The sequence below is a fragment of the Abrus precatorius genome, unplaced genomic scaffold (assembly GCF_003935025.1).
Source record: "Abrus precatorius isolate BTA unplaced genomic scaffold, Abrus_2018 Scaffold4, whole genome shotgun sequence".
Lineage (NCBI taxonomy): Eukaryota > Viridiplantae > Streptophyta > Magnoliopsida > Fabales > Fabaceae > Abrus > Abrus precatorius.
The window spans coordinates 17,068,904-17,095,490 of NW_020874384.1; the positions used below are offsets into that span (position 1 = coordinate 17,068,904).

Genomic DNA, 26,587 nt, shown 5'->3' on the forward strand with positions numbered 1-26,587 from the left:
ATTAGGATAACGAGGTCACCTTCTTGACGTACATTCTTTGGTCCCGAATTGGAATGGAAATTTTGATTTTCTTTGTTCATCTCTTTTCTCAGCAAACATTAACCCCTAATCAAACTTTCTTTTTCTTTATTTTGTCTTAATCAACACAAATATATATATATATATATATATGGTGTTTTTTTTTGTTCCTGTAAATATTATTTGTTAAATTAACTTTAACCATATAAACAAATAAATTATTTTAAAGAAATATTTTTTATATCGTAAATAAAAATATAATACATATTTTATAAATTTATATTATTTTAAATTTTTTAAACTAAGTCTTAAAATCAATATTAATATTTTTTAATAAGTAACCAACTTTTGTAAGTATTATTATCTTGATGGGGGTTGGTTTTACACCTAGCCTGGGCGACCTAGACTCAACGGTATAATTGTTTTGGTCCAGCTAGTGGACTTAGGCTTCAGCTGATAAAGACTCTATGGGCCTAAAAACATGATTCATCAATGGGCCTTATACAAGTTGTGTACGTTTTGAAAACGTAGGAGAAAACACTATTGACTTAGCACAAAACGGGAAGATAAAACCCTACAAATTGGCCCAACTTTTAGCCTCTTGAGTTGGAGTCTGTTCTTAACCGATTCTACCCCGGGCTGAGAAAATCCAACAAAACAAAAGTGAACCCTAACTTGGATAAATTTTTCTGGTATATCAGAAACTGCATCATAGAAATGTTACTTCAGAAAATACTTACCTTAAAAAAGTGATATTAACAACATATTTTTTTATGCACTCTTTATTATTAGCTAAAATTTATTAAAAATTATAAAAGTTATGTAAATTTTATTCTTTCTCATCTTTAATTTAATGCTTTTTTCTCATATTTTTTAAATTTTTAATTAAGAATAAATAGTATATTAAATAATGTGTTACTTTGTAAAAAATATTGATGAAATTAGCCTTCAACATTTAAACTAGCCCATTTAAATCTTAATAGCAGTCGGTGTTTTTTATTATAACATTCACAACATACAATTTAAATGAGCATGCAATTTAAGTGTCAAATTATATTGGCACAACGTTGTATAAGATCTGACACATCTATCTTAATCAACAATTTCAATCAAATCAACCATTAAAATGCAGAACACTTTAGTAAGGACAAAAAAAAATTAAATACTCTCAAACTATCTTATTTTTGTTACACAATTCAACTGGAGCCCTATCAATTAGGGTAGCACTAAGTAATATGGAAATATTTCGTATCATTCCTTACAAATCTCTTTATTTTTAACTTGTTCGACAGACAATAAATATTTTTTTAAATAATAAATAAATTACAAGTTTTTTAAAGAACTGTTAAAATAAATTAAAGTCTTGAGTCCTACTCTGTTAACCTCTTATATAATTATAATTTTTTTAAAGCTTTATAGTTAATAATTTTACATTGGCTCTAAGATATTTTGGTTAGTACTATTTTTTGTTATTAATTTTATATATTTAGTTTAACTTTTTTTTATTGAATATAAGATATTTTTATATAAATAAAATATAATCCTCAAAAACATAATAATATAAATATTTTATAATATAAAAAATTTATAGTTAATACTTAAATAATATTGTAAAATTTATTTATAAAATTATATAAAAAAATTGTTAAAATTATATAATAATCATTATTTTTATTTATTTTATTTTATTTTTTAAAAAATTTTATTAGACTACAAGTTTATTATAAAAAAATATTATATAAAATAAATATTTTTACTAAATATTCTAATAATTATCACAATTGATATAAATTTTCTTAAATCTTCACTAATCCAACGGCCACAAAAGGTCAGCATTAAATTAGAAACCTACTCTCGCATGCATCAGAACCTAACCGATAAAATGAAACAACAACGGAATGAATAAAAAAAAAGGCCCAATATTACTATCGTCCGCCACGGAGGTACGAAGCAATGAAAGGAGAAGGCGGGCAGCGGCGGAGGACCTGGCCGTGGGGTCGAGGGACGGAGACGGTGGTGGTGGATCGGTGAGGCGAGTTCTCGGCGGTGTGCCGATAGACGGTGCACAGTTTTCCGAGAATAAAGGTTAGGGCACTGTGCAGCAAGTACTTCGAGGTAGGAGGTTACGATTATCAGTTGCTAATATATCCTAAGGGTGACTCACAGGCTCCTCCAGGTTACACCTCTGTCTATCTCCAAATCATGAACCCTCGCGGCACTTGTTCATCCAAATGGACTGTTTAGCTAGCTATTGGTTGGTTCCAATCACATGCATAGGGATTCCTATGGCTGGTTTGCGGCTGATAATAAGAGTGGTGATGACAATACCAGCTTGGGATGGAATGATTACATGAAGATGACGCTGCAGTTTTTACTACCTCATTTTCATGTGTTCAAGCAGTTTAGCAGCTTCTCCAAGAATGGGGCTGTGATTGCTGGCAGAAATGGGAGTGGTGCGAGGAAGTCGGATGGCCATATTAATTGGAAAGATCACTTGGAGGATATATTGAAAGAATTTTACGAGGCTGAAAGATTCACTAATAAAGAGGAAAATTACTGGTCTTTGCATGAAGAGCAGAAGGTTTCAGGTTGGTGATGGGAATTGTCGTCTTATTGTTTACCCTAGAATATGTAAAACTTTTCATTAATGAATGCTTTGGAACCAAGAGCAAGTTCCCAAACTTACGTGGAAAACCTAATAAATTCGGTTAATATGTCCTCAACTGTCAAAATTATTATAAAATGGAAACTCATGTCCGTATTCTCATCTTCAAATTGTATTTATAGTTTTTCATGTGAAAGTTCGCTTACTTTTTGAAATAAACATCTATATAACAAGTCTTTACTTTTTATCATAAATTTATTTTAATAAAAAAATATTATGAATTAAATATTTTATATAATAAGATAATAATATATTTAAAATAATAAATATAAATTTATATGAAATCAAGTAAATAATTTAGTTGTGAAATCTTATTTAATAATATTTTTAAAATTTTATAGTTAAGTATGATTATTATTAAAACAATAAAATTCATTAAGACTGATGTATAACTGAATTGATAATAAGGCTTTTGAATCGAGAATATAACGTATAAAGTTAGATACATATTAAAATCAATAATGTATTATATTAAAATTAATAATGTATTGAATTAATCGAACATAAAAATATTACTATGAATTATTACATAAGTGACACTGGTATATGTGAATTTTTAACTTGAAGTTACTATATATAATTTTTATATAATAAATTTTAAATTCTAATTCCATTAAAAATCACATGTAATAATATAATTATAAAGTTGAAGGCTAAATACAATTAATGATGTGAAATAACCTGAGTAGTTTTAATGTAATTTATTTATTCCATATAATAGTAGTAATATTAATAAGAGTTCTTAACAAAGCTAAATTATGAAATCTAAAAACTAGAAATATCTTGTTTTGAATTAAATATGAAAACAAAAGAAATTAATCACACATGTGTGTGTGAAATTATACAAGAACAAATATAGTAAAAAAATCATATTATAATTAGACTATAATTATTATATAATTGAGTAAATTTTATAATTAATGAATGCAAAGAATATACCAAACTCATTAAAAATTTTCACTATATAAGAGCACATATACATGTGTAACACGTTTAAGCATAACGACAATCACTTTTAAGAAACAATTATTCTCTCCCATTAAAAAAAAGTCACTTTAGCAAAAACTTTTATAAAATTGTTTGTCACTTTATAATTTTGAATAATACATCTTCGTCAATTTTACCCACCGTTGTATAATTATTATGAAGGTTTTGAAAATTGTAGTAGTTTTATTTTCTCAACAATCACTTACTCTCTTTTTTCATTGTCCATTTATTCCTATAGTCATTTCTAAAAAATTCTACTACCTCAAATTAATCTTTACTTCAACGGTATGAAGGATATAATAGAAAATTCAATATTAGTTTTTATAAAAAAAAATGTATTAAATATATTTCTTAGTTTTTATGTCCTTAAATTACTATTATTTTAAACAGAAGGGAATAGTATATAAATTTTTATAGGTTTGTACATTTCTCCAGATCATTTTAATCTCAAACCAAATTTGTTGTATATACGTGCATGCCCACTGCAATTTTAAAATCTTCGCGTTTTAACACTGTTAACGTGCTACTATTCCCAACGGCTTATACTTGAAATAATACATTTGCACTTAATGATCAAATAAGATAATTTTCATTACAAATGAACAAGGATACCATTCAAGGCAAAAAAGCTTGCCCTATTAGTAATTTGAAGAAGCACGATACATAGTCGAACTGCAACAACAACAATATATGAAAAACACATGAATAGAAAAACAACTACGGCCAGGAAAATGCTTAGGCACTCCATTAATTTCATAATGTAAGTGCATATTTAAACATTTCTCCGACGACAAAGACGATATATATATATATATATCATATAACTTTATGGGACACTGGAAATCAGGAGGGACAGTTTTTTGACAAGCTCTTAGAATAAAGCTGAGCGTGATGGGTACATCCAAGTCGATTCCAAGCACGTCGCCTTTAATAGCAGTGCAAAGACAAACTGCGGCCTCGAAATCGGCTAAATCCTCAATCAACGTGCAACACTCGCTTGAAGGAGGAGTTCCAATAATAATGGGACCAAGTCCTAAAAGAATAGCACAAACTCCAAACTTTAACGTGTCCTTGGGACATTGTCCTTCTGATGAGGTTGGTGATGGTGTTAGTGAGGGTGGTGGTATGGATGGGGTGTTCTAGGGGGCAGTGGGCTTCTCGGGGTGGTGGTCTTCGTGGGGGAGGTGGTGTTAGTGCCGGTGGTGGGGGTCTTTGTGAGGGAGGTTGTCTTAGTGCAGGCGGTGGTGGTCTTCGTGGGGGTGGCGGTCTTAGTGCAAGTGGCGGTGGTGGTCTTCGTGGAAGTGATGGTCTTAATGCAGGGAGTGGCGGTCTTCGTGGAGATGGTGGTCTTCTTAGAGGTGGCGGCCTTAGTACAGGTGGCGGTGGTAGTCTTCTTGGGGGGGGGGGGGTGGTCTTAAAGCAAGGAAGGGCGTGGACTAATTTATGGACAAATTGTAAGGTGCATGAAATGGAAATTTGATTGAGTGAATTTCATTGCAACAAAAATAAATTAAACATAAAAAAAAAATTTACTGTGTCGTGATTTTAAAAAATATTAAATTATCATTTTAATAATTATTTTATATTTTTAATTAATATATTATTTTTGAAAAAGTTATTAAATAAAATTTCAATTTAAAATTTTAATATTAACTAAATCTTTAAATATACTTGTATTAGATAAAGACCAACTCGGTCCTACTTGTAGTGAAAGGAAACCGAGTACCTATTCGGCCTAGGTGGCCGGATACCCATTATCAGGATTATAAGTTAATTACTCCAATTAGGGGTAATAATCAAGATATTATTTACTTTAAATAAAGGGCTAAAATGAAGAGTAGCACTACTAAAAAGTCTGTTTATACAGACAGATTTACAGACGAATTTTTAGAGCATTACAGACAGTTTTTTCCATTATAGACGGTTTATGTCCATCTGTAATATCCTCGTCGGTAAAGAATTACAGACGGATTTAAAAATCCGTCTGTAATTTGTCGGTGATATATTTTACTATTATTGATATTTTTTTGTTTATATAGATAGTTATTTACTGCTGTTCTTGATTATCACAATTTATAAACAAAATAGAAACTATAGATTCGGCATCTAAACATTCCAAAATGATTTATAAAATATAAAATTTAAATGTTATTACAAAGGAAGACAAAAAAGCATCTAAATAAATACATTTAAAAATAAAATACAAGTCTTCATCAGGAATAATCTGTATGGTCATAATCCGAAGGAGCATCATCATCAGTAGAAGAGGAGTCAGTAGAGGAATGATGCATGGAGGTGAAAATCGATGGTGCTGGAGCTGGTGGAGGAGGAGGAAGATGTGTGGAGCTGCTTGCTCTCATGAGCTCAAAATAAGCATGCATCTGCTGCATTTGCATATGTTGTTGCGTCATCTGCTGTTGGACCTCCCTTTGCATTCTCGACGCCACCTTCTTCTCCATTTTCTTTGCCCACTTCTTCTTCCATGCACTTTCTTTGCTCTTCCACATCTCCTCATTCTGCTTTTGGAGTTCTTCATTGAGGGCATGGACCTAAGTGCGGACCATGTCCTCCACATCCTCAGGTGCAAGAGAAGGGGCATCTCCAGTGACAGATGCAGGGGATATGGAGTCTGCAAAGTGGCCCCCCATGCCATAAATGCGACCTTTATAAAGGCCACTCACTGTCTGTGACCACATAGCATTCTCATCTACTGACTCTGGATTCTGAGAAGAAGTTTCCTCAAGCCTTTGAATATAGTCATCCTACAGTTCAGTTCAGATAATTAGACATTAGTTTGGAGAACTATTTAATAAATTGCTAATAATAACATATATTATCAATAACTATGACTTACATATGTGGCCTGAGATCGTGTATCAACCCACAGGTTTTTATTCTGCCTGTGAGTGTGTGTCTCCTTAAACAACTCTCCAGTAGTAGGTGGCCTCTTCAACGACTTCTCCTGCAATTGGAAATAAATCACAATCTCAAATATGAAATTATAGATAGAGTAAACTGAATTTTAAAATCACATACCAAGTTCGCCTTAGTGCCAGCCAAAGTCGTAGACCCACCAGTATGCAATGACCCCCTTTATTAGATGCCCTGTTTGTCTTGTTCTTTATAGAGAGATTTTTAAACTCATCCGTACCCCAATACTCCTGCAAGGCATAAAGAAAGTTGGGTGCGATCCAATCAGCAGTAGAAGGGTCTTGGCGAGCCTCAGTGTACATCTGTCTTAGTCGCTTTGCAGTGCGACTCTTTCAGGCCTTGAAAATCATCTTTTCGTCCTGGGGGGAATGGAGAAGTTGCTCTACAAAAACACAATTTCATTAGAAGAGGTACAAATAGTCATATGTAATTATACTTAGTTAAAATTAATACACTATTATTACCTTCCAATCTTTGAACCATTCCATCTTTGTATCATTTGGCACCTTTGCAAAACTTCTGTAAGGCGCATCAAACATCTTCTTAATCGTATCTGTGACCTGATGGAGACCTTTTTGTGGTGGTATCCAACTGATAATACAATACAATAAAACATAACTACTAACATTCACATAAAATATGCAATGTTAGGCATGTTTGATTGAATTACTTACCAAGTGGACCCATCCCATCTCAAAATTTCTAACGATCTCGATGATGCCTAGGTCTGTGATGACTGCTGCCCGCTTACAGATGAGACAGCAGTGGATCCATCTCATGTGCCCTGTGTAGCAGGTGACTGTGTGGCTTGTGTAGTAGGGGGTGCAGAGTGTGAAACTCGCTGTACTGGAGGGGGAGGAGCAATATACCCAGGATTGAGCACTATGATAAATTGCTCCTATCCCCTAACCTGGGAGGTCTGCACTATTGCTGGTGTGGACGTCGAAGTCGGAGCGGTAGGTGAAGAAGTGTTGTCACGATCAGTTTGCTGAGTAACACCCTTCTTACCTATACCTGCCATATCTGAATCAAACTATATATATGTTTAGAAACAAATACTATAATTTGTTTAAAATATGAATAATATTGGTGATAACTCAAATTAAATAATCACGGCAATATAGTAAATTAACAAACCTACTTACTTTACCTCATTTACTCTGATAGTTCAAGATTACCTTCATCATCATTCGATGAAAGTTCATCCATAATCTCTCATAATACATTACAGAAATTTTTAATATAAATTTTGGCAAAATCTCCCCTAATATATGTTAATTTCTTTACATTTGTTTACCATTAATTTACAAAAATGAAAATTTCACCTAAAATCAACTAATAAATTATATAACAATAAATTATTCGATACATCAAACATAAACACATCACAATCTTAAACCGTTCTAGAGCACATCCCCTTGTAACTCCACAACATGCATATTCTACAAACTCCACAAACACAAACAATCCCACAGCACACAATAATCAGGTTCGGAGAAGGACCTCTACGCCCTTCCCCCCAGTCATACAATCTCCAATCCTACAACTTTATCTTAGAAATTTTAAGTCTCTAAAAAACATAAAAAATTAAAAAACTAAACTGATTAAAAGTTAGAGTATCGTACCAGGAATACAATGATGCAAAAAAACTTTCAAATGATTGCTCCAATCACTCGCAATGACCAAAACACTGAGCTCCTAGAGAGAGAGAGAGAGGGGGGGTTCTGATAATGGGGGAGGGGAAGAGGAGACGTGGTTTTTATGGGTTTCAGTCATTATAGACGGAAAAATCCGTCTGTAATGGGTTTAATGAAACGGTGCGTTTCAGGTGGCATATTATAGACGGATTTTTTCGTCTGTAAATGCGTCAATCCCATTTATAGACAGAAAAATTTGTCTGTAATTTGCCACCTGAAAGGTCGGTTAAAACCGCCATATTTACAGACGGGAAAATCCGTCTGTAATTTTCCGCTATAATATTTTCTCCTATTTTCAAATTACAGACGGAAAAATCTGTCTGTAATTGCTGTCTATAACGTTTGGCGCCAAAAGGCGGGCTAAATACAGACGGATTTTTTAGAAAATAAAAAAAATTATTCCACAAATCCGTCTGTAAAGTCGTCTGTAATACAGACGGATTAAAATCCGTCTATAAAATCCGTCTGTATTAAGCACTTTTCTAGTAGTGTAGCTTGACAAGTCCACTGGCCCATTACAGTGCCTATATAAGGAATGTAAAAGTACAGATAAAGGGTTGACTTTTCATTATTAAATAGCATTTATTGCTCAGAACCGAATCCTGACTTCAGCATCGGAGTGCCTTTTGCAGGTACCCTCCCACGTCAGCAACGGTTAGAAAAATGTTAGCAAGTCAGAGCAGAGACTTGAAGACCTGTGTTACCTTAACAAGAACATTTTGGCGCCCACCGTGGGGCACTATTAGCCTCATTTTTCAGAATTAAAAATGGTACTAACGAGAAGCTAACAGGAAGGACATGTTCAACAGGGAGGAACCTCTCGGCAACAGTTGGAGAATGTTACACCAGATGAACCGACACATGAAGTATTGATGCAATAAGGGACCGATGAGAGCCTTTTAGCTGTACTAAGACATCTCAAAGCAGAAATGGCAGAGATGAAAAGGGAGAGAGAAAAGGATGCATTAGAGCTCTCGGCTCTGAGAAGGGAAAATGCTAGCTTGAGAGGAGAGATCAAAACACACATCCCTTCTCAAAATACACCTATCATCCAGGATCAGGGGGAATCCTCGGCGCTGCAAGAGAAATCAAAGCAAGTTTATCAATCTGAAGCTAAAAATGATCGAGACGATCTCGTAAGCCGAAGCCCATTTGTTCACCATATACTGGAGGCTAAGATGTCTGATAATTGGAGAGACTTAACAATAGATAAATATGATGGCACATCGGACCCTATGGAACATTTGGATGTCTTTACAACCCAAGTCGATCTGTACACCGAGAATGATTCTTTACGGTGTAGGATTTTTCCCACCTCACTCTGAGGGCCTGCACTCAGTTGGTTCACTCAACTCCCCCCTTCATCCATCGACTCTTTTGCAACACTCGCAAGATGGTTCAACTTGCAGTTCGCCACAAGCTGACCTCATCTCTTAACATCCTTGGTGTTGGTCAACATTCGCAAAGAAAAGGGAGAGTCACGTAGAGCGTTCATGGAACGCTTTGGCAAAGTGACCCTTTCGATCCATAATTTGGAGCCAGCAATGGCCATGCACCACCTCACAACGGCCTTAAAGTCAGGACCTTTCGTTAATAGCATATGTACAAAACCACCTGTCGACCTAGACGAGTTAAGAAGTCGGGCCGCAAAGTATATGCAGATGGAAGAATTGTCCGAATACCGAAACCAGGTACAGATGGACCAAGGGTCCAATTCAAAAAATACAGACAGGAAAGAAGCTTTCAAGGCTAGGCAGGGAAATGAGAGAAAAAATGAACTTGAAAGGCCGCCCCGGGGACCTAAGTATCCTTCCTACACTACGCTCAACACTAATCGGTCCAGAGTACTTGATCAGGCATTGGCCACAGAAATATTGAGAATACCTAGACGCGCCAATACCCCTCCTCGGACAGATAAAAGCAAGTCTTGCCGATATCATCAGAACAGAGGTCACACCACCGAGGAGTGCACAACACTGAAAGATAAAATTGAAGAATTAATCAAGGAAGGACATTTAAAAGATTTTGTACAGGCAAAACCCATGGGGCAACCTAACAGAGGAAGAGACCGTTACCCTAAACCACCGAGGAGATCTGATGACAAAATATTTAAAAGACATAGGAGTAGGTCGAGGGAACCCCCAACTAGAAGATATGATAAACGAGAGAAATATCCCAAAAGGGTCATTAATACCATAGCTAGAGGGTTTGCCGATGGAGAACCTACCCATTCGGCCAGAAAGAGGCATATCAGGCATGTCCGTTCTGTTAATAATGTTTTATTGTGCAGCAGAATCCGGATCCCACCTATTACGTTCACTAACGATGACTTTCAAGGACTCGATCCGGTGCAGGATGATCCCATGGTCATTAGTGTAGACATTCTTAATTGCACTATTCGAAAAACACTAATTGACCAAGGAAGCTCGACTGACATCCTGTATTGGAATACATTTAAGCAATTAGGCATCCCTGAAGAAGAACTCAGAGAATATCACGAACCGTTGGTCGGTTTTTCTGGGGAACGAGTGGAGACTAGAGGTTGTATTGACTTGTATACCTCGTTTGGATCAGAGTATGAGGGAAAACGTATAAAAGTCACTTATCTTGTAGTACATGCAAACACCTCCTATAATATACTACTCGGCAGAGCATCCCTGAATAAATTGAAGACCATAGTGTCTACTCCGCACTTGGCCATGAAGTTTCCATCTGAAAGGGGCCGAATCGTTACAGTCCATGCTGACTAAAAAATAGCCAGGGAATACTACTTTGCAAGCTTACGTCTTAGACCCTTTCATGGGAATAGCCGAGATGTCAATATTGTATCCCCTCGGTTGAGAGAGGAATTAGATGTTGAACTTGATCCTAGAATGGATGAGGGATATCGGGTTGAGCCTAATGAAAACAAGCAATCTTTCCAACTTGGATCAAAGCCAGAACAAGTTACTTATATGGGGGTCGGTTTAAATGCACAAGAAAAGCAAATTTTTCAGGAAATGTTGCTGAATAACACCGATTTGTTTGCTTGGTCAGCCTCGGACATGCCTGGCATAGATCCGGCATTTCTTTGTCACCACTTATCGGTTTATAAGGGGATCAAACCGATAGCTCAGAAGAAGAGGAAAATTAGTGGCGATAGAGCAAAGGTAGTAGAAGAAAAAACCGGCAAGCTACTACAGGCTGGCTTTATCCGAGAAGTAAGGTATCCAACGTGGTTGGCCAACGTCGTCATGGTTAAAAAAGCCAATGGTAAATGGCGAATGTGCACAGAGTTCACAGACCTCAACAAAGCATGCCCAAAGGACGCGTACCCCCTACCAAACATTGATACCCTGGTCGATGGTGCAGCCGGTCACAGGATACTGAGCTTTTTGGATGCTTATTCTGGATATAATCAAATACGAATGTATCCCCTAAATGAGGAGAAAATGACATTCATCACAAATTCAGCAAATTTTTATTACCAAGTGATGCCATTTGGTTTGAAGAATGTAGGGGCGACATACCAACGACTCATAAATACAATTTTTGAGAAGCAAGTGGGTAAATGCTTGGAGGTGTATGTGGATGACATGGTGGTTAAGTCCACCGTATTGAAGCAACATCTTACTCATTTGGAAGAAGTATTCGGGGAGGCTAAGAAGCATGGTATGAGGTTTAACCCCAAGAAGTGCACATTTGGTGTAACCGGAGGCAAGTTTCTTGGATTTATGTTATCTAAAAGGGGAATCCAGGCTAACCCTGACAAATGCTAAGCCATCATCGAAATGGTTAGCCCTCGGAATGTCAAGGAAGTTCAAAGACTGGCCGGTCAGATTGCAGCCCTCGCTCGATTTCTACCAATAATGGCAGAAAGGTCTCGGCCTTTTATCAAACTGCTCAAAAAATATCAAAAATTTGCTTGGTCCAACGAGTGTGAGGCCGCCTTCGTTCAATTCAAGCATATGCTATCAACGCCGCCTGTGCTGACAAAACCGAATCCTGAACAAGAGATGATTGTCTATTTGGGCGTATCTGATAACGCCATCAGCTCAGTTCTACTGCAAGAAACACCTGAACCGGCCCCCGTGTATTTCGTTAGTCGAACACTTCAAGGCCCTGAATCCCGCTACCAGTTGATGGAGAAGGTAGTAATAGCTTTACTCCATACAGTTCGTCAGTTAAGACACTATTTTCAAAGTCATTGGGTACTCGTACGTACAAATTGTCCAATGGCCAAAATTTTGAGGAAACCAGAGTTGGTTGGTCAGCTGGTAGCATGGACAATTGAACTATCTCAATTCGACATTCATTTTGAGAACCGACACCCTCTTAAAGCTTAGGTGTTAGCCGACTTCGTCAATGAAGTCACTGTACAACGACAAACTACTTCGGACATGTGGAATCTGCACGTTGACGGATCATCAAACCGACTGGGTAGTGGAGCTGGGGTCATACTTGAAGGGCCGAACGCATTCGCTATTGAACAATCCATTCAGTTTGGATTCAAAGCATCCAACAATCAAGCCGAATATGAGGCTTTACTTGTTGGTCTCAGATTAGCAAAGGAGATGAGAGTTAAATGCATTACTGGTTGGAGTGATTCAAAAATTATGGCCGAACAGGTTAATGATACATATCAGGTTAGGGACTCGATTATGCTTAAATATTACCAAGAATTCAAGAAAATAAAAGATGAATTTGATGAGGTATGTGTTCGGCACACGCCAAGAAACATGAACGAGCGAGCCAACAGGCTTGCTAGGCTGGCTAGCCAAAGAAAACTGGGGCAATTGCAAAGCATGGTTCATCAAGAAATCCTTCAATCCAGCATCACCAAACAAGAATGCATGGACATAGAAAATTCATCTCATAATTGGATGACCTCAATCATCCGGTACCTCATCGATGGCAGCTTACCAGAGGATCCAACTTCAGCTAAGAAAATAAAAATGCATGCAGCTAACTACCTTCTTCTCGGCAAGGACTTGTACAGAAGAGGAATTTCAACACCTATGCTTAAATGCCTAGACGACGACCAAGCTAGCTACGTCATAAAGGAAATTCATGAAGGTATTTATGGTACCCATTCGGGCGGACGAACTATGGCAGCGAAAATACTCAGAGCCGGATACTATTGGCCGACACTCACTCAAGATTGCCACTTGTTTGTGAAGAAATGCATTCCCTGTCAACAACACGGTCTTCACCTCCACCAACATGCCGATACCCTTCGCCCTATTAGCTCTCCTTGGCCTTTTGCCATTTGGAGAATGGACCTCCTCGGTCCTTTCCCTTTAGCGAAAGGACAATGTAAATTTCTCCTTGTCGCTGTGGACTACTTCACCAAATGGATTGAAGCTGAACCCCTTGCCACCATCACGGCCAACAACGTACAGAAATTCACTTTGAAAAACATCATTACACGTTTCGGCCTCCCTCATGCATTAATTACAGATAATGGGCTTCAATTTACAAATCGGCGATTCAATGAATTTTTGGAAGGCCTGCATATCAAGCATAGAGTTACGTCTGTTGAACACCCTCAGACTAATGGTCAGGCTGAGGCTGCAAACAAGGTGATCTTACATGAATTAAAAAGGAGATTGGGTTCGGCAAAGGGAGAATCAGCAGAGAAGTTGCCCGAGATATTATGGGCTTATCGGTGCACACCGCAAACCATAACAAAGGAGACTCCTTTTCGGCTTACATATGGTACTGACGCCATGGTGCCAGTAGAAATTGGAGAACCTTCATTCCGAAGGAAGAATTTCGAGGAATCAGCTAATAATGGGACTCTGGCCGTCAACCTAGATTTGATATATGAGGTGCGTGGCCAGGCAGCTATCATGACCGAGGCTAGCAAAATAGTGATGGCAAGAAAATTTAACTCCAAAGTTAACCTGCGAAAATTTTATGCGAATGATTTAATATGGCGGGTAACCAGAGATGCACGTAGAGATCGGCGAGAAGGAAAATTAGCAACTAGCTAGGAAGGCCCCTTTCGGGTAGTAGCAAGATTAGACAATGGAGCGTACAAGTTGGAAACTTTGGAAGGAAAGCTTGTGCCGAGTACTTGAAATTTTACACATTTGAAGCATTACTATAGTTGAAGACTTGCTTGTAATTTGTAATCGGTGCACTCTTTTCCTCCCCCAGGTTTTGTCCTCTTAAAAGAAAGTGAAAAGGGGTTTTCCTGAGAAGATTTTTAGCGAGGCACCTAATCAATAAAATACTTCTTCTCCATTATCCGGTTTTTAATGCATCAGTATTTCTTTCAAGCACCTGGTTGAATTAATCAATCCCTCCCGAGTACCACTACTCAGTTAAGATTGAATCATTATTAAAATTCTTTCCTTGGTATTTTTACTTAGCTAAGGTCGAATTTATTTAATCCCTCCCGAGTACCACTACTCGGCCAAGGTTGAATCATTATTAAAATTCCCTCTCAGGTATTTTTACTTGGCTAAGGTCGAATTAATTTAATCCCTCCTGAGTATCACTACTCGGCCAAGGTTGAATCATTATTAAAATTCCCTCCCAAGTATTTCTACTTGGCTAAAGTCGAATTAATTTAATCCTTCACAAGTACCCCTACTCGGCCGAGGTTGAATCATTATAAAAATTTCATCTCAAGTATTTCTACTTGGCCAAGGTCGAATTAATTAATTCACTCCCGAGTATCCCTACTCGGTTAAGGTTGAATCGCTATTAAAATTTACTCAAATATTTTTTTACTTCGCTAAAGATAAATTAGTTAAATTCCTTCCCGCGTACCCCAACTCGGTCAAGGTTAAATCGCTTATGACCAAGTTTTCAATACAAAGTACAAGAGAAGGAGAAAAAAGAGATTCTATTTCAAAATTAATGGCTACAAAATTTGAGCACTAATGGCTCATGAATACAAAGAAAACAAATCTAATTTTCTTCCCCTTCCTCGGCATTAGGACTGGCTACCTCGGGATTAGCAGCATTTTCATTATCGGCGATTCGTCTTGGGGCTTCGGCGTTAGGCTCCACATCATCATCAACCTCGTTGTAAGGAATAAACTTGCAGCCAAAGAAGTCCTTCATGATGTCAAAATGGAAATCGGCCGGAACTTGGCAGAATCCATGGCATTGGCGAATAACATGGTTAAAACCGGACTCATGTTCATAAGCGACTTGCTGAGAACACTTCTCGGCAAAGGTTTTCATCTCGGTTTCAGCCCTTTGCTTTTCAAATGTCAAGGCTTCCTCCATCTCAGTAGATTTGGCCCGTAGGGCCTCCTCCATTTGACAAAACTTCACCCTTAACGCCTCCATTTCCTCCTCCTTGACCCTCAAAGTCTCCTCGGCCGCTTGAACCCGGTCTTCCACTATCCGGAAGTGCTCTTTATATTGATTAACCTGACCCTATAGGGATTGAATGGTCTCGTTAAGACTGGCTTGAATTTCTCTGCTCTCTGCCAAAGCTTCTTCAGAAGCTGAATAGGCAGTTTTTAACTTCTTAACTTCAAGAATTGGATCCACAACTAGCTTTCAGAGCATCACTGTTGATCGTACATGAAGTTCTGCATAGCAATGCCAGAGCGATTCATATTCTATGTTGTTGACTAGTTCTTTCCCCGAATCAGACAACAAGTTGGGAGCAGCCAGTCGGCCGGTATGAGTTCCGGTTGCCAGGAAGCCCTCGGCAAGCATTTCCAGAGGAATTACAGGGTTGGAGGAACTGCTTCTCCCCTCTACACTGCTCGGCCCACCCGAATGAGCATGTTTTCTTTTTCTCTCCCTCTCGAGCTCTTTGCCTTTGCCCTTGTCCTTGCGTTTCTTAGATTGGCCTTTAGCAAGAACAAGGTCTCAGGGAGGAGGGCGAGGCTCTGGTACTTCAGGAAGTTGATCAATTTGAGGATGACGATGTTCCTCAACTGGTGTCCCTTTCGATATTTCTGCTTCAGAGTACGACGGAAGGTCAGTACATCAACACCGCGTTGAGTCATTAAGCCTGCATTAAAAATAACAAGTCAAGTCAATATAACTTAATTCCAAATATAAGTTAAAAATGAGACGATACATGCCCTCCATATCCTAGCGAGGACGCAGGGACTTGAGCACGAGGATTACGTGTCAGGCAGGTAGTTCTCGGCGAAGGGACTTCAAAAATTTTAAATCCGACAACTCCCTAGTCGATAACATGTCCTCGGGGCATATGTCGTATTGGCGAGGCGCCCGAGTCCAGTGAAAAGGTAAGAGAGGATTATTCTCGCTATCAAAAAAATAATTTCTACCTACAGGGTCCACGATCACCTTAAATTAACCGGTCTTGAATCCCTTAAAAGACGAAGCATATGGTTTAAACAAAGGCAACTCGGGTTGCCTTATTAGAGACACCCACCTTGCTAAGTCAGATGGGCGTGTACAAAAGAGATGAAGAAATAGGCCTATACTAGGTTCTATATAATGGAATTTACAAAGTATCCTAAAGGCCTGTATTGCCGCCCACCCATTCGGGTGCAGTTGTGTCGGCGCTATATTCAAAACGCTCAAAACTCCCATTTGGAAGTCATCAAAGGGTAGCCTGATACCTAACTCTCTAAACATGTATTCGTACATAAAGAAGGTGTCGGCCATTCTGACACCTCCCAGGAAAACAAACTCTGGGTTCTCGGTCTCATCCCCTTTACAGGGGTTGAGGTGTATCGGATACGGGTCAAAGGCTTCCCACAAAGAAATATCACAATTATCTACAAAAGACTGGAGACTTTTATTTCTTGTGAAACGAGAAAAGTATGCGGCCACTTCACCGTGCACTCACTCGTATCTGTGTATTGTACAAAGAGGAAACATTTGCCTTTCCCTTGGGGGGCTCATACTCAGTAGGGGTTCAGAGGTGTCAGTATTACTAGAAGTAGACGATTCGGCCTCATTGCCGCATTCCCTAATTTGTGCTTCTTCAGCCCTCTGGTTCGATGTGGATAAAACCTCGCCACTCTCCTCTGTTTCGTTCATTATGTCCACTTCGACAGTACTCGGTCCCGAGACATCAGACAGAGAATCCTCCCACTCAATAGGGTCGGCCATGAAGAAAGAAAGAAAAGTGAGAAATTAAAACGCACCTTACAAGTAGTCAGTATGCAAGAAAAAGAGAAGATCTCTGAATACCCTTCGGTTTAGAGCAACAGTATGCATGTTTTGGTACAGAGAAAAAGAACAGAAAGTGGGTGCAAGGACCACCACATATTTATAGGAGATCTGGTTTTGGGCAAACAAAAGGTCGCCCCCCTATGAACCGTCAGATCCCTTTCAGATCAATAGATGAGGTTGGGCACCCTTTCGTTTCATATACTCGCTGAGGAAACCCTAAAAACTAACATTATAGAATATTCCTTTGTAAATTATTTATTTTTTATGATTTCCTATCTCCTATCTCGGTCTGTATCGTTTTGTTACTAAACCGAATACCTCTTAGTGTAAACCCAATACACATCAATCAAGTTTAAATACTACCATCACTCCTCCACTCAATATCGAGACCTCCCTCTAATTGAGTACTCCCCTTAGGTCTTGTTCAAGTTTACTCTAACCGAGTACTCCCCCTCAGCCTTGTTCAAATCCACAACCTAACACTAGTTAAAGCCCTCGCTTCGTACCTCTTCGGGCTTGGGGGGCTAGTGTATTAGATAAAGACCAACTCGGTTCTACTTGTAGTGAAAAGAAACCGAATACCTATTCGGTCTAGGTGGCCGGATACCCATTGTCAGGATTATAAGTTAATTACTCCAATTAGGGGTAATAATCAAGATATTATTTACTTTAAATAAAGGGCTAAAATGAAGACTGGCTTGACAAGCCCACTGGCCCATTACAGTGCCTATATAAAGAAGGTAAAAGTACAGATAAAGGGTTGACTTCTCATTATTAAATAGCATTTATTGCTCATAACCGAATCCTGACTTCAGCATCGGAGTGCCTTTTGCAGGTACCCTCCCACGTCAGCAACGGTTAGAGAAACGTTAGTACGTCAGAGTAGAGACTTGATGACCTGTGTTACCTTAACAGAAACAATACTAAATGTATAATTATAATCTAAAATTAATTTCAATTATAATGGAATTAGAATTAAAATTATAGTTCTGAATATAAATTCTAATTACACGTAACAAATGAGCCCTTATGGATAGTGGGACATTTGGATTAAGTATGGTTTAGTCGAGACAATTCCCATTTTAGTAACGATTTCCCATCCGCAATTGGCTTCAAATCAAATTGAACTGTCACTTGCATGATCACGATGCCTCGTCATGTGGGACAAGATTGAAAATCAAGTTTTTGTTTCAGACGCTGTTTTCTTTCAAAAATTATTTAAATTGCATTAGAAAATCACGTGTCACCAACAGCGACATAAGCACGTTTTTTTTTCTGCCTTCTTCAAGCAATGCCCCTCTTTACATCTGAGTAGGATAACGGCGTCAACCTTTCTAGGTTAACTGTAAGATTTGGTTCGAGTACAGAAAAAAAGGAAAAAAAAATAAAGAGAGAAAAATTTTAAAAATAACATATCAAAAATAAAATACGATATAATAAATTCTTTTTATTCTGCTAATCAACAAATATCATAAATGAAATAGAATAAAATAATTTTCTCTTATATTTTCCACCAAATGAGTATTAAAAAAAAAAACATGCTATCAAATATATTACTAGCATTTTCCACCCTTCAATCTATGGTCCTCGTGTTGGAATGGAAATAAAAATATCTTCTTGGTTATTTCCTTTCTCAATCAACTTGAACTCCTAGTCAAACTTTTGTTTTTTTGGTTTTCTTGTTTTTGTTTTAATAAAAAATAACTTATGTTTTTTCTTATTGTTCATGTAAGTAATAATTATTAAATTAATTTTAAACATATAAACAAATATTTTTTTTAAAAAGTATATCATAAATAAAAGCATGAAGCATATATTATTTGATAATTTTTTAAATTATTTAAAACTAGTCTTAAATTTAACATCAATATTTTTTTAATAAGAAAGGAAAACCTTGTGTTTTATATAGACATTCTAAATTTTAAAATGAAAATTAAAAACAAAAATATATAAAATAATCAAATAATATTAAATATATATTTTTTATAAATATATACAAACTAAAAAAATTATTATCATATAAAGTAATTGATTTTAACAAACTAACTAATTTAAAATGATTTATTTAACAGAACAAGAAAGTAAATTTTAAAGAGAAAGATTAATGTTAAGAGCAGTTAATTTGAAGATTTTTAAGAACATAGTGAAAATTAGTTATGCAGGCAAGTGGAAAAATTTGCTACTTTGTACAATTTTCTTTCACTCTATGTTTTTTATTTTTCTATATGTAATGTATAATATTAAAAATTATATGATGTGACAAAATTTAGATTATGAACTACAAATTTATAACAGACATCTTGTTCAAGCTACAGATATTTATAGACTCATAGATGCTTTTTCTCATACACACTGCTTAAACTCAAGACTAGCAAAACATTATCTAGAGATAAACAAATGTATAAGATTTCCATATTCACAAGATAAATAACACGAACGCGACGAAGGAGGAGAACAACGGACTCGAAAACAATGAAGCAAGCTTCGTCCCAGGCAGTTCCTTCACGGAAGCCGCCACATTGTCGGCGGCAGCGGCGAAGGACCTGGCGGAGGGGTCGAGGGACGGTGGTGGTGGATCGGCGAGGCGAGTTCTCGGCGGTGTGCCGATGGACGGTGCACAATTTTCCGAGAATAAAGGCTAGGGCACTGTGGAGAAAGTACTTCGAGTAGGAGGTTACGATTATCGGTTGCTAATAATATACCCTAAGGGTGACTCACAGATTCTTCCAGGTTACACCTCTATCTATCTCCAAATCATGAACCCTCGCGACACTTCTTCATCCAAATGGGACTGTTTCGCTAGCTATTGGTTGGTTCCAATCACATGCATATATAGGGATTCCTATGGCCGGTTTGCGGCTGATAATAAGAGTGGTGACGACAATACCAGCTTAGAATGGAATGATTACATGAAGATGACACTGCAGTTTTTAGTACCTCGTTTTCATGTGATCAAGCAGTTTAGCAACTTCTCCAAGAATGGGGCTGTGATTGCTGGCAGAAGTGGGAGTGGTGCGAGGAAGTCGGATGGCCATATTAGAAAGTTCACTTGGAGGATATATTGAAAGAATTTTACGAGGCTGAAGGATTCGCTAATGAAGAGGAAAATTACTGGTCTTTGCATCTAGAGCAGCAGGTTTCAGATTGGTAATGGAAATTGTCGTCTTATTTTTTACCTAGAATATATAAAACTTTTCATTAATGAATGCTTTGGAACCAAAAGCGAGTTGCCGAACTTACGTGGAAAACCTAATAAAATCAGATTAATCCTCACTGTCAAAGTTATAATTTGTAATGTTGAAATGAATCTTCCTTTTTGAGTGGACGTATATAAAATGGAAAGTCATGTCCGTATTCTCATGCTTCAAATTTATTTATAGTTTTTCACGTGAAAGTATGCTTACTTTTTGAAATAAACATCAATATAATAGTAATCGAAATGCAGCAACAACAACAGTACATGAAAAACACATAAATATAAAAACAACTACTGCCAGGAAAATGCTTAGGCACTCCATTAATTTCATAATGTAAGTGCATATCTAAACATTTCTCCGACGACAAAGACGATATATATATCATATAACTTAATATAATAATGTGAACTCTAGGGACACTGGAAACCAGGAAGGACAACTTTTTGACAAGCACTTAGAATATAGTTGAGGGTGATGGGTATATCCACGTCGGTTCCAAGCACGTTGTCTTTAATAGCAGTGCAAAGGCAAACTGCGGCCTCGAAGTCGGCCAAATCCATAAACAACGTGCAACATTTGCTTGAAGGAGGAGTTTCAAAAATCATGGGACCATGTCCTAAAGCACAAACTCCAAACTTTAAGGTGTCCTTGGGGCATTTTCCTTCTGATGAGGGTGGCGATGGTCTAAAGCTGCATGATGGTGGTGGGCTTTGCGGGGGTGGGGGTCTTAGTGGGGGTGGTGGGCTTCGTGGAGGCGGTGGTGGGCTTCGTGGAGGTGGTGGTGGGCTTCGTGGGGGTGGTGGGCTTCGTGGAGGTGGTGGTGGGCTTCGTGGAGGCGGTGGTGGGCTTCGTGGAGGCGGTGGTGGGCTTCGTGGAGATGGCCGTCTTAGTGCACGTGGTGGTGGTGTTTTTGGAGGTGGTGGTATTAGTGCAGGGGGAGGTGGTCTTTGTCGTCGGGGTTCACCATAAGCGTGGGTGAATGTTGAGTAAGGAAGGAGTGCAAGCAACAAAATGATGTGGAGGAGTTTGATGAATGCCATTGGTAGTTGACTGGGAAAAGCAAGGCAGGGCGTGGACTAATTTATAGACAAATTGTAAGGTGCATGAAATTGAAATTTGATTGACTGAATTTCATTGCAACGAAATTAACAAAAGAGAAATCTTTTCTTAACAAAGAGTTATAAAAAATTAAAATAAATTCATTTTAATTGTACTTTATTTTTCATATTTTATTATATGTATAATTCCAGTCTAACTTATTTTAATTGCTCAAATTTAAAGTATGACTAACAGTACAGTAGTGTACAATAGTTGTTTTTAAGAAATATAATAAAAAAAAAATTAATTGAACTCAATGCAAGGTGATAATAACTTCATATCCAAAATTTCTTTTATTATAATAGAATTTGATGATTACTTTTATTTTTATTAAAGTAAAAAATTAACTTCTTAAAAAATAAGAAAAAATGAAAAAAAATGAATTAACGTTTTCTTACTTAAATTTTAGGTAATCTCCGTGATTGAGAGGGGCGCGAGAAGAGGAGGGAAGCTGAGTGTGATGAGGAGTAGGAAAATTAAGTATAAGAGAATGAAAGAGAGAAAGGGTGAGAGAGTTAGGCATGGGAGAAGTGGGAGTAGGGGAGGATTGAGTACGGAGAAAATGGAGGTTGAAGATGAAGAGTTGAATATGTGAAAAAGATAAGAGAAAGTAAAAGGTTGGAGAGGAGGAGTATAAGACAAAACTGATGTTAAATTTGTTTAAGCAAATATTTTTAATTTTTTTAAATTTTTTAAAAAAGGAGTCCATTTTTTAAAACATAAATGTAATTCAACACAAAATCTTTTGTGATATGCTTGTTATATTTTATTGATTACATAAGTATTAAAATTTGGATAAAATATAAAGAAATTATAATATTTTAAAAAAAAATATTTGCCAATAAAAGATTTTTTGAATATGGTGGACTGAAGTTTTAGACTCGAACATGAGATTTGTTTAAACTGATAGGTGACTTCTTTCGTTAAAATATGAAGTAGTTTTGATCTTACACTTAAAATTTGTAAAATTCCAGACTGAAATACGAAAATGGACAATTATGGACATTGGGACATTTGGACTAATCCCTCGTTAAGTGGGTTTAGTCGAGACAATTCCTATTTTAGTAACGATTTTCCACCCGCAATTGGCTTCAAATCTAATTGAATTGTCACTTTCATTCAGTGCATGATCATGATATCTTGTTTTTTTGGCATCACTGAAAATCAAGTTTTTGTTTCAGACGCTGTCTTCTTTATAAAATAATTTAAATTGCATTAGAAAGTCACGGGTGAACGACAGCAGCATGACCACGTTTTTTTTTCCTTGTTTAAGCAATGCCCATCTTTACATGTGAGTAGGAAATGGAAGATTTTGTTTGAGTACAAGAAAAAAAAAAAAAAAAACTTAAAAAGTGTAAGAGAAAAGGAGCAAGACAATGACAGAGAAAAATAATAATAAATTAAATTAAAAAATCATGTGATTAAAAAACATTTTAAAAATTTATAAAACTTCACTCTTATTTGAAAATCTTTAAACAAGTGTTATAATTAAATAAATATTTATTTTTTCTAAAAAAAATATTTTTTGAATAAAGTATTAGAGTTCAAACATTTTGTTTAAGACTTTCTTGTGTGTGTAAATATTTATAAAAAATAGCTACTAGAGTTAAAAGATTTAATTTCCAATATTTACTATAACACTATAAAATCTATTAAATCCTAAAACACTAAAAAAAACTCTAGTTAAAGTTTTGATGGTAGTGAAATAATACTTGTTTTCAAAATGATAATGCTACATAACCTTTTTCATTTTGAGTTTACCTAGATAGGCACACGACTCGATAAAAGTATATAATAAATGTGTGAATAAAGTGTAAACATAGAGTTAATATTGAACAACCATACTAAGAAAAATAATAAGACTACAAACTTTATATTCAAAATAAAAGAAACTTAATTCAATTTATCCATATAATTAAGAAAATAAACGAAATTGAATAAATAGAAACAAAATTACTAAAATTTACATTGATTAGTTATTTCAGGCCTTATTTTCTAAAAAATCAAGTTCCCAACTCAATCGTTATTTGTCATAGCAAGATGACAAAAGTTTTAAGAAAAATAAAAATATCATTTAAAATAAAATATTTTTTAAGAAATTAAAGAAGTTGTCACAAAAAATTATTAAATAAAATATTAAAAAACTTTTTAAAAAATTATTTTTTGAAACTAAAAATAAGTTTAAAAATCGTGAATCATTTATATATATAAAAAATAATAGCATACTACAACGCATGTTTAAACAACATATTTTTAATTAATTGTATAAATTTATTATAATTTTAAAAATATTTATTTAACCCTTAACAATAATTTTTACCATTTTTATTTTAAAATAAAAAATTTATTTACTAATATATTAATTAATATTTTAGAAAATAAAAAAAATCAAATTTAAAATTATTTTTAACTTATTAAGTGTGATTCTCCCTTCTGCATTTACTTAAAAAATTTAGAAGCACATTGTTCGATTTAAAAATATTTTGAAATGAGTTGATTAATTTAAATTTTATAAAATTTTTAAAAAAATTATTTTAAGATTAATTTTATTTTTAAAATAAAATTACAGTAAAAATAAAAGATAATAACACTATACATATTATCACATATTTGTATTTTAATTTTTTAAAATAGTTAAAGACAAATTAATAATAGAAAAGACATGTTTATTTGTAAATAAAATATTTGAATTTATACTTTAATTTAAATAATTGTATTACATAAAATTTATAACTGCATAAGTTATAGATAAATTTATTGTAACTTATTTAGTAATCGGAACCCATATAAATTACATATCAGTATTAAAAGACATTATACGATTAAATAATTAGTTATTTAATTTATTTAATTTAAAGTGTTTAAAATTTATTATTCATTTAATAAGAGTAGAAATATTAAAAAAATAATTATTTAACTAAATAAATTAAAAATACTAATTAATTTTTAAATAAAATTATCTTACATATAACCTAAAATAATGTTAATATACAAAATTTTTGATAATTCATAATACATAAAAAAAATTATTACACATTACTTGCGTTAATAAAATAATTTTGATTAGATTTAATTATTAATTAACAATTTAATAATAAAAAGAAAAAAATGAAACATATTTTAATTAAATAAAAAATAATATAATAAATATATACTGTATAATAAAATTATATAAATATTTTATTTATTTATTACTAATATTATTTTATATGATTTAAAATGAAATATAATTACCAATCATAAAATAAAATTATATTAACTTTATATTATAATTAAACAATAATAAATACAAAAAAATAATAAATTATTTTGAAAGCTAAATTAAAATAGACCCCTCCTTTCCTGTATTTCTGTTCGAAATTTCCACCACTTGACTATTATATATTTGTTTATTATTTTTTACTATACTAAAAAAAAAAAAAATGGAAATGAAAAATGAATCTAAAGCTTCCTGTTTAGTATCTTTTAAAAACAAATTCAGTGGCCAAGTTCCAAAAATAGTGCTTTGGCCAATGCGAAAGGGGATGAGATGTCCAACTCACGGCATTGCTCTTCGTTTATTTGTTTCGAGTGAGTCTCAGATTCTCTAATCTTTTTTTCTTTTTCACTTTCCCGTTCCCTTATTTTTTAATCTCTTATTTACTTCAATTTTTCCTTCCCTCTCTCCCTTAATGCTCTCATCCCTGATTTGTGATTTTGTTTTCTAATATAAAAAGAGGTTTTGATTTTTTGGTTTATTTTTCTGCCATATTTTAGTAAAACAGAATTGTTTTGTTAAGACAAATTTTTGTCATTCTTAAAAATAGAATTGTTATATTTATGGTTTTGTAAAAATAGGAGAAAAATACAATCATAAAAATTTATAAAAAAAAATTTACAAAAATTGGTATTTATAGTTATTTTTAATTAAAATTGAAATATATATTTTTTAAATTATTTGTAATTTTATATTTAACAATAAACACATTTAAAATTATGTAATATAATATTAAAATTTGATATTAATTATTATAAAATTTATTCAAATATTTTTACAAGTTAATTTTTCAATAAGAAGTTATAATTAGAAAAATGTTATAACAAAAATTAAAATATATTTTATAAAATGACGACAATGTTTATTTGTAAATATTTTTTGAAAATATAATTATCTTGGAAATTTAATATTGTTTTATTGTAAGTGTAAATATTTTTTTAAAATATATTATGATAATATTTTTAAAATAATTATTTTAATAAAATATTAAACAGTGGTATAAGCAGCTACTGAGTAAATGAATTAGCTGATAGGAATTATTTCAACTTAACATGTGATCGAACCCTTTTTGTTCATAAATTATAATTTTTTTTTGAAGATTTTATAGTTTGTGTTACTATTTTAATATAGATATAGATTTATTTATTATTATTTTCATTGTTTATTTTGTTATAACTAGTTAAATCAATAACTATAATTATGATAAATTATTTGCATGATTTTGTATAATTTTATATTTAATCATAACTCTAGCTTTTTTTTTATAGATTAACTTTTACTCTAATAATTTTATATGTACATGTTTATAATTATAACTTTTAACATATAATAATTAATTACATTATAGACAACAACACTATACATAGTTAATGAATGTATAGAATAATATATATATATATATATATATATATAAATTAAATTAAATTTTTATTTTTTAATTATTATTAAATTAATAAATTTATGGATTTTTTATATTTTTATTTTTATCTTAACTATTAAGGATAAAAAAGTTTAAAAAATATATTATTAACATTTTATAATAATTTTAATATAAGCGGTCAATGATTGTAAAAAAAACTTAAATTGAGGTTGGATTAGAAATAAACATAAATAAGTGTAAAAAAAATTACGT

The 26,587-nt window shown here is 34.4% G+C and overlaps 2 protein-coding genes across 2 annotated transcripts; one reads left to right on the plus strand and one right to left on the minus strand.

Moving 5' to 3' along the window:
• Positions 1–12,677: 12,677 nt before the first annotated feature.
• LOC113866216 lies at positions 12,678–14,273 on the plus strand. The gene has a single exon (XM_027501097.1). It carries the CDS (start codon positions 12,678–12,680, stop codon positions 14,271–14,273), a length of 1,596 nt encoding a protein of 531 aa, XP_027356898.1.
• Positions 14,274–20,915: 6,642 nt separating this feature from the next.
• Positions 20,916–21,640, minus strand: LOC113866217 (putative lipid-binding protein At4g00165). Its single transcript, XM_027501098.1, has 2 exons — positions 21,568–21,640; positions 20,916–21,495 (listed from the first exon to the last, which is right to left on the minus strand). The coding sequence occupies exons 1-2, from the start codon at positions 21,638–21,640 to the stop codon at positions 21,011–21,013; spliced, it is 558 nt and encodes a 185-aa protein (XP_027356899.1). The 3' UTR covers positions 20,916–21,010.
• Between the last annotated feature and the right edge of the window lie 4,947 nt (positions 21,641–26,587).

Excerpts from the sequence above, each read along its gene's own strand:
- LOC113866217 (XM_027501098.1), bottom strand. The coding sequence starts at position 21,640 with ATGGCATTCATCAAACTCCTCCACATCATTTTGTTGCTTGCACTCCTT. Across the intron at positions 21,496-21,567 it reads CTCAACATTCACCCACGCTT|GTGCACTAAGACGGCCATCT; the intron begins ATGGTGAACCCC and ends CACCACCACCAC.
- LOC113866216 (XM_027501097.1), top strand. The coding sequence starts at position 12,678 with ATGTGGAATCTGCACGTTGACGGATCATCAAACCGACTGGGTAGTGGA.